Genomic DNA, 9659 nt, shown 5'->3' on the forward strand with positions numbered 1-9659 from the left:
CATTATAAACGAGGCATTTGTTGCATCCAGTGGGGACATAATTACGGATTATAATGACTTATGACTTCTTTTTACGCGTTGCATCGCGCCGCATAAACATAAAACCATGTCTGCATTTGTGATTGGAGAAATGACAAACAAGTGCTACTCTACACTGCCCAAAACTCGCGTTTGAATCGTCAGTGTCAAATTCTTTAAATATGAAAAACTTACTTGCAGTCTGTGAGTCAGAACAGCCGGCATTGTAGTCTACTCTCCCAGGATCAGGAAACAGTCCTTCATAAAAGGAGCAACAACAATACTACAGCGAGAATAAAAATTACGCCTTCTTTCTTTGCGTGAACATTTGGGCGGCGTTATGCAAATCTTCCCACATAGTGATGTAGATATGTGGGGGTGTGTTAGAACGAGGCGTTTTAGGTAGGCGTGGTTGACTCTTAACTTTTATAAAGAATATCTCTTTGGATTTGAGACTTTAGTCTTTGCATCTTTACAGATCTTCTTTATGCACCAAGAGCTTGTAACACTCCAAAGAGAAAGGAAAAATTAAAATCGCATCATATGACCCCTTTAAGTGAATCGATTCATAACATAACAGTTCACTGAGGTCTATGCGCAGCTTTTTCAAATAAAGAATATAACTTTGAATATAATCATGATGTAGCATAAAACTCAAGAGAAAAAGAGCAAGAACAAGGAACAAGAGACCTAGTTATGTCAAGATAAAAATCAAAACTGACTTAGGGCCCAATTTACATTATTTAGCAAAACAAGATTAGAATCATAATATTCTGAGATATTCAAAATATAACAGTCATAATATTAAGAGAAAGTTGTAGTATTAGTAGAATAAAGTTTTGTTTTGAGATAAAAGCAATATTTAAATAAAGTAGAATATTGCATAAGTCTAGAGGCGTTCTATTCATTGTAATATTCACGCTGTTTCTCCTACTACTGTATGTTTTTTATATTATAAAATAATGAATGTACACAATATACTACTTAATTCTCAAAATATTACGACTTCAATCTTGTACTGCATCAACTGTACTCAATCTTCATAATACTACAACTTTATTTTCATAATTTTGATTTTGCTCTCAAAATATTGCAATTATAATCGCGTAATACTATGATTTTTTTATTCTCATAGTTTTGACCTCATACTCAAAATATTACAACTTTGCTACAGTACATTTTCATTCTTTTGATTGTGATTTTGAAAATCTTGTGATTCTCAAAATTACAACTTTAATCATGACTGCTATGACTTTATTTTGACGTCATACTTAAAATATTATGACTTTGAGCTTGCATTTCTGACTTAGTCCTCATAATTTTGGCTTTATGCTCAAAATGTATAACTTTATTCTTTTGCCAAGACTTTTTATTATAATTTTTTTTCTGACTTTTTTCTGATTAAATATCTCGGATTCACTTGGAAATACATCACAGAAGTAAAATGGGTTTCATGTGGATCTTTAGAGCAAGACGACAGAATCAAATACCAAAGAAATTTGCTGGGAAGGTTATGATTGCAAATCTGAGCCTTAAAAATAAGTAAGAGCCACAGCCAGGAGAATTCGACTCTTAACATATGACTTTGACTGCCTTTACAGGTACTAAACACCTGATTCACTTCACTGTCAACTCAATTTCTGAGTGCTTTCTAAAAAAAGACTTCTGTGCTGCTTTGAGGCTCATTTCTCTGGACTTCTCCCTCACGTTCAAAGACAAAAGCGCTTGCTTTCACGTCCAAATATTCAGTCTTTCTTTGCTTCATCACTTCATTCTTTGATAACAATCCAACCTATACAGTGAGACAGATGGCAAACGGAGGCAACGTCACCTAAGTAATATAGTCGAGACCCAGCTGTGGAAATTTTAAGAATACAGTCTGGAAACCCCCTGCATTTGCGTGTGAATTTACCATAAAACCGTTCTGGAGCTGGAATAAAGGCTTAAAATAGTATAAAAGCTCCGATACGACATGTATCTTGTAGGTCTGGGTAAAAAATATCGATATCTCGATATTAATCGATTCTCATTTTTACGGAACGATATTGATTCCTAAATCCCAAGAATCGATTAGTCTAGCCTGCTTTCAGTTAAACGATGGAACGTTGAAGGGTACCTCCCATCCAATAAATCGCAATAAGCATTGTGCTTTGGTACTTTTAATATGAAACAAAGTCTCAGATTTCAAATTCTGTCCATTGTATTGCAGTATTTAAACAATTAATGCCGTTTTGGCACTGTTTAATGTGGAGTGACAGATCGCTGTAGCACCTCAGTTCAACAGACGCGGCACGTGAACTGATCATCTCCTCCACATTAATACCAGTTTCAGCACAAAATAAACATGACTAAACATCCGAAGGTAAGTTAAAAGAAAGAGTACAACTTTACAATCTGCATCCTGTCTCATGTAATCGCTCAATCAGTGTTTCAGCTGCGCAAAGACATCAATATAACGGCTTCTAAACAATATGTCACTTAACGTCACATTTACCTCAGAAAAAAACATATTCGGTGACCATAAACTCATTACCTAGTTATGTCAAGATAAAAATCAAAACTGACTTAGGGCCCAATTTACATTATTTAGCAAAACAAGATTAGAATCATAATATTCTGAGATATTCAAAATATAACAGTCATAATATTAAGAGAAAGTTGTAGTATTAGTAGAATAAAGTTTTGTTTTGAGATAAAAGCAATATTTAAATAAAGTAGAATATTGCATAAGTCTAGAGGCGTTCTATTCATTGTAATATTCACGCTGTTTCTCCTACTACTGTATGTTTTTTATATTATAAAATAATGAATGTACACAATATACTACTTAATTCTCAAAATATTACGACTTCAATCTTGTACTGCATCAACTGTACTCAATCTTCATAATACTACAACTTTATTTTCATAATTTTGATTTTGCTCTCAAAATATTGCAATTATAATCGCGTAATACTATGATTTTTTTATTCTCATAGTTTTGACCTCATACTCAAAATATTACAACTTTGCTACAGTACATTTTCATTCTTTTGATTGTGATTTTGAAAATCTTGTGATTCTCAAAATTACAACTTTAATCATGACTGCTATGACTTTATTTTGACGTCATACTTAAAATATTATGACTTTGAGCTTGCATTTCTGACTTAGTCCTCATAATTTTGGCTTTATGCTCAAAATGTATAACTTTATTCTTTTGCCAAGACTTTTTATTATAATTTTTTTTCTGACTTTTTTCTGATTAAATATCTCGGATTCACTTGGAAATACATCACAGAAGTAAAATGGGTTTCATGTGGATCTTTAGAGCAAGACGACAGAATCAAATACCAAAGAAATTTGCTGGGAAGGTTATGATTGCAAATCTGAGCCTTAAAAATAAGTAAGAGCCACAGCCAGGAGAATTCGACTCTTAACATATGACTTTGACTGCCTTTACAGGTACTAAACACCTGATTCACTTCACTGTCAACTCAATTTCTGAGTGCTTTCTAAAAAAAGACTTCTGTGCTGCTTTGAGGCTCATTTCTCTGGACTTCTCCCTCACGTTCAAAGACAAAAGCGCTTGCTTTCACGTCCAAATATTCAGTCTTTCTTTGCTTCATCACTTCATTCTTTGATAACAATCCAACCTATACAGTGAGACAGATGGCAAACGGAGGCAACGTCACCTAAGTAATATAGTCGAGACCCAGCTGTGGAAATTTTAAGAATACAGTCTGGAAACCCCCTGCATTTGCGTGTGAATTTACCATAAAACCGTTCTGGAGCTGGAATAAAGGCTTAAAATAGTATAAAAGCTCCGATACGACATGTATCTTGTAGGTCTGGGTAAAAAATATCGATATCTCGATATTAATCGATTCTCATTTTTACGGAACGATATTGATTCCTAAATCCCAAGAATCGATTAGTCTAGCCTGCTTTCAGTTAAACGATGGAACGTTGAAGGGTACCTCCCATCCAATAAATCGCAATAAGCATTGTGCTTTGGTACTTTTAATATGAAACAAAGTCTCAGATTTCAAATTCTGTCCATTGTATTGCAGTATTTAAACAATTAATGCCGTTTTGGCACTGTTTAATGAGGAGTGACAGATCGCTGTAGCACCTCAGTTCAACAGACGCGGCACGTGAACTGATCATCTCCTCCACATTAATACCAGTTTCAGCACAAAATAAACATGACTAAACATCCGAAGGTAAGTTAAAAGAAAGAGTACAACTTTACAATCTGCATCCTGTCTCATGTAATCTCTCAATCAGTGTTTCAGCTGCGCAAAGACATCAATATAACGGCTTCTAAACAATATGTCACTTAACGTCACATTTACCTCAGAAAAAAACATATTCGGTGACCATAAACTCATTAGTCAGATAGAAAAATAAACTGTAGAGAGGGACATTTTGCTAAATATATGCACCATATAACATATTCATTATAATTTTTACTGTTCTTCAATGTTTCATTTATGTTTGGATAAATCCATCAAGTTTTTATGACAGCCACCATTTAAATGTTTATATTTCAAAAAAACGAACTGAAGTAGAAATATTAATATGTAACTGTAACTTTATTATTCATGAATTTTAACCTTCAATATTATAGCAATGTTGTACCAACTGACTCTCATGTGTATTTTGCAGCATTAGTTGAGTTTTTTCAGGCATGTACTGTACCTGATATATATCCAAAATAATAGATATTGAATCGAATCGCAAGCTTGTGAATGAGAATCGAATCAAATCGTGAAATTTGTGTCAAAACCCAGCCCTAGTATCTTGGGTCTGCAGCTGATGAAATAGCACTTAGACTACGCCACTAATTAGTAAATTAGCAGATACTTCTAGCCAAACAGGATCAGTCCTCTTATACTTGATCAAGGTCACAATGGCGATGGGTTCGAACCCACAACCTTTTAATTACCAGCCCAGATTTTTAGCCAGGCAAAACTAGACCAGCAGTTTAAAGCTTCTAAACTTTCTAAACCACAAACGCAGCACCTTGAAGCACATCACTGAGCTACAATGTGCATCTGGTAAACAGCATCATTAATTACTACTAATCGCTAATTAGACTCCTTTACCCAAAGCAACAGTTCACCAGAAACGGGTCAGTCCTCCAGGGTTAGGCGCCTCGATCAAAGCCGTAATGGTAATTAGAATGGATTAACCTCTCTAGGGTTTGAACCTACAACCTTTCAAGCAACCCTAATATTTAACCACACATGCTGCGGGAAAAAACATGTTATTAGTTATAGCCTAGTTTTACAAATAAAGGTTGAAAGGCGGAATTCAAGTAAATCGGGTCATCCTTATGTCAAAAAGTGGTTAAATATAATCAAATGCACCTTATATACCTTGATAATACACCATGGTTTTTACACGATACTCTATATTATATATACCTCCAACAAAACCATGGCATTACCATAGTACACGTCCAAAATATGGTATTATGGTAAAGTTATATTGTGTAACTGCCATCCTCTAATGGGCAGCTAGCCTTGGACCACGGTACAATGTCTAAAAACCATAGTATTACCATAGTACTTTATTGTTAGTGTAGTTTTGAGGCAGTTTGGTGGTTATCCAGTGCCTCTGTTAGGCTTTAATATGGATTGATAGGAAACTTTCTGTAGGTTTGGAGAAATTATTTAAATGATCCATTTACCTCCAACAATACCATGACATTACCATAGTACACGTCCAAAAAATAAACATGGTATTATGTTTTGCTAACGGTCACCCCTTTTTTACCATGTTTAAGAACCATACTATATCATGGTACTTTATTGTTAGTGTAGTTTTGAAGCAGTTAGCTGGTCATTAGTTATTCGACACTGTAAGTTATCAGTCCAGTCGAGCGTAAGCAATTATTCGGTCATTTCGCAGATACATTCATATTAATATTACCTGTGTGAAGTCTTCATCACTCAGCAGGTGCGCGTCTCGAGCTTTGAAGCAGTTCTGGCATTTATTCTTGTTGAAAATATTGGCCTGGAATTTTCGGCAGGCGTTATCTTTAGCAGACATACTCTGTGCCGTGAGAGTGTTCCCGTTTGACCGTTATTTTAAAAACTGCGCAATAACTCCAGCGGAGGGTCCTCCTCCCCCGCGCGCTGCAGTCCGCCTCATCACAAACTCACTACGATTATTTATTTACGCACAATAATCATCTGACAGGACCCACACAAAGGGGATATTAATAATAATGATAATATATATTTTTTTTAATTAAAAAGTTTTAATTCAGCCGAGCTCTCTTAGGTTGATTTCTGAGGGGATTCAATCCGGGACCTTCCGCGCTCCGACGCGTTACAGTGCGAGCTCCAACATAATGTGGCAAACTTGTAGAAGCGCTCAGTGATGGAGAGGAGGTGTTTACTTTCCACTAGCTCACCGCTCCTGACGAACCTTTCAGCGATACGTGAAGACAACTATCCCGAAACTCCATTATGCGTCCAAAAACGTATTTTCGCAGATCTGGGCGGCCGCAGCGGGTCGGGTTCCCACGGTCACCGCTGACCACACGCGTCCGGCTGCGCTCTCCACACACACGCAGGAATGAAGAGGGCGGGGCACAGCTTAACTGACAGACACCGTAAGCCAATCACGGGAAGGGACACGCCTACCTGTTATAGTCAAAGAACGCCAGTGTCCAATCAGATTGTTCAATCGCACTCATTTTATGGAGAATAACAAGAATCAAGGTTGGTGGACTGTGCACGGGGTAAACTGAAGTTATTTAAACTTACAGTCAGGTTTTATATGGATTTAAACTGTGTTTTTCGTCTGGTTATAAAATGAAAAAGTGCAACAATAAATAATTAATGCGTTAAGATCTTTGATAACTACCCTTGCAACGCCCCCAGATAGTGACCAATCATACCTGAGCGGCTCTCCATTGCCCCCGTTTGGTTTTAATGCGTTATGAGAGCCTGAGTTTATATATATATACACATACATACATCAAATAAAAAATCAGTGTATATATATATATATATTAATTACAATATTTTACATGCTATTTATGAATTAATACTTAAAAATATATTTCAATACTAACTTTTTAATATTACATATAATATATATAATAAAAATATAATTGTTTTAGATATTTAAGTGTTTAATTATATTATTGTTTATCTTTATTTATATATTTGAAATGTAAATATCTTAAAATATATTTAAAAAAAATATGCATTTACAATTTCATTACACTATATTAAAATAAATATATTATTTAAATTTTTGCATATGTGTATATAGTAAATGTACAATGAAATTACAAAAGGGAACAGTGTTCATAATCTCTCGGTGGCACAAAACTTAATTTTTTATTTTTAAAAAAAGCTTAAAATTTGCAAAATGCACACTCAATCATTTCGTAAGCAGCTATTAATACAAGTTCAAAGGCAATATTAACATTTCATGATTCATAAATCTGTTTTTAAAGCAACATAGGACATTTAAAGACAAACACTCTAGCAAGTCAATAACGTTGTTCATATGTGAAACAGTGTCTCGTTAAAAAAAACTATGTTTGTTTGATGATATTAACAGATGAGTGTCAACATTTCCATCCCAGCTTCCACAATCCATAAAAAATTTCATTTTTGAAAGTGTTACATTAAACTTGGTAGTCAAGAGGACTGGCCTGAGAAAATCTGGCAAGAGAAACTCTTTATGATAGCGTAAATACTGAATATAATACGACACGTGTTTCCCTTTAGTAACGTCCAACGACACGAGACAGAATGTGAGCGATTCCTCTATGACCTGTTGATGGAGGGAGCGTCGTTTATCTCCTCGTTGTCCTCTTCATTCATCAGCGGTTCTCTGTGATCTCTTAGTCGTCTTACTCAGAATGCTTCCCTATAAACACACACGTACATTGCATCTAAACAATATCTCAAGGTCATCATAAAACTATTCATAACATTCACTTTGCATAGGATATTCTACCTCATTTGATCTGCTGATTAAGATAACAGACCTTTTTCCTGTGGAATCACATGTACTGATGAACTGTGCATATGATAAGATCAGGAATATATACAGTATTACAAAAGTAAACAGGGTTCATTTTCAGTTCATTTGCACTGCATTAGGTCATGAGCGATACTGTCACAGCAGAACAATCCAATCCACCTCTACTGAAATGGACTGATGTGTTTTCAAAGCCAAAAATAACCTCTGCTATGCTTTGCATAGGATATTCTACCTCATTTGATCTACTTGATTAAGATAACGGACCTTTTTCCTGTGGTATCACATGTACTGATGAACTGTGCATATGATAAGATCAGGAATAAATACAGTATTACAAAAGTAAACAGGGTTCATTTTCAGTTCATTTGCACTGCATTAGGTCATGAGCGATACTGTCACAGCAGAACAATCCAATCCACCTCTACTGAAATGGACTGATGTGTTTTCAAAGCCAAAAATAACCTCTGCTATTCCAAAGTACTCAAAACTCATGTGTCGCTCGAGTCATGCATAAGTTCGAATCCACTGATAGCAGTTTCTCTATCACTCGAACTTACGATGTAGACAATAATAAGAGGCAAATCCAGCTTTTCTGGCTCTGAGAATAATTACACCGATCAAGGACATTCTCAAACACTGTAACAGTGTGAACTCGTTTGACTCCTCCTCGCTCAAACTCTTCAGTTCTCCTTCATCACACTGTTGCTATGGTTACGTGAGGTTAGGGATTCAGAGAGATGTGGCGATAGTGGGTGGATGTGTGTGTGTGTGTGTGTGTGTGTGTGTGTGTGTTACCTGTCTGTAGTTAACGATGTTGAGTATGGAGATTATGCAGCTGATTGTATTGGCCAGCATGAAGATCATCATATATTGCCATGTCCACAACGGGATCTTAACATCACTGCACAACAGACATATAAAACTCACTAACTCATATACATGGTATTCCAAGATAATACGAAGAATATCATGATGCTTTCAAAACAAGTTTTTGTGAGTATAATGCATGCACATGTATTAAATTTCAGTGTGCATTAAACATGAATGCTAGCCATTAATGTCACCTGGACTTGGTTCCCAGTATCTGTCCCGCCACCAGGTTAGAGATGCCGATGCCGACCATCTGTATGGATGTGGCCAGTCCCATCGCTGTGCCCCGTGTGGCTTGAGGAACCACCAGCGGGACGGAGGGCCACATGCTCGCCTACAACACACAAAATAATAGAAAACCAATGAAAAACTCGTCAGCTCAACAGCAGGAATTAAATATGTACATTATCATGCAATGTTTAGCACAGGTCTGTTCTTTTATTTCACTTTATTTGTTAAACTTTTGAATTCAGATTCAGAATATTGGCACAATACTTTCTAAGTAAAATGACAAGCAACACACAAACGGAATAGAAATACAAAAAATGTCGGTCTAACAGAAAGAATCACACACACATGTTTAACTTTACTATTCAGTGTTTATTATAGCTCTTAGTTATAAATTTTGTTTAGATTTATTTGCTAAATAATGAATGTGGAATATTTGTGTTATTTTTGTATATACATTTTTATTCAAATATATTACATATTATATAATAATAATAGAATATATATATATATATATATATATATATATATATATATATATATAT

General features: G+C 35.3%; 1 protein-coding gene and 1 pseudogene across 1 annotated transcript in view; both read right to left on the reverse strand.

Moving 5' to 3' along the window:
* The window catches only part of LOC107556625 (myosin phosphatase Rho-interacting protein-like), an 18922-nt gene extending 12346 nt beyond the window's left edge, over nt 1-6576 (reverse strand). The window contains exon 1 of the mRNA XM_016239763.1: nt 5938-6576. Coding sequence (XP_016095249.1) covers nt 5938-6057 — 120 coding nt within the window. The 5' untranslated portion in view covers nt 6058-6576. The remainder of the gene's footprint in view (nt 1-5937) is intronic.
* Nucleotides 6577-7744: 1168 nt separating this feature from the next.
* LOC107556626 (major facilitator superfamily domain-containing protein 1-like) overlaps nt 7745-9659 on the reverse strand; it is a 5637-nt pseudogene continuing 3722 nt past the window's right edge.

Source organism: Sinocyclocheilus grahami, unplaced genomic scaffold (assembly GCF_001515645.1).
Source record: "Sinocyclocheilus grahami isolate Dianchi unplaced genomic scaffold, SAMN03320097.WGS_v1.1 scaffold575.1, whole genome shotgun sequence".
In the NCBI taxonomy this organism is placed as follows: Eukaryota; Metazoa; Chordata; class Actinopteri; order Cypriniformes; family Cyprinidae; genus Sinocyclocheilus; species Sinocyclocheilus grahami.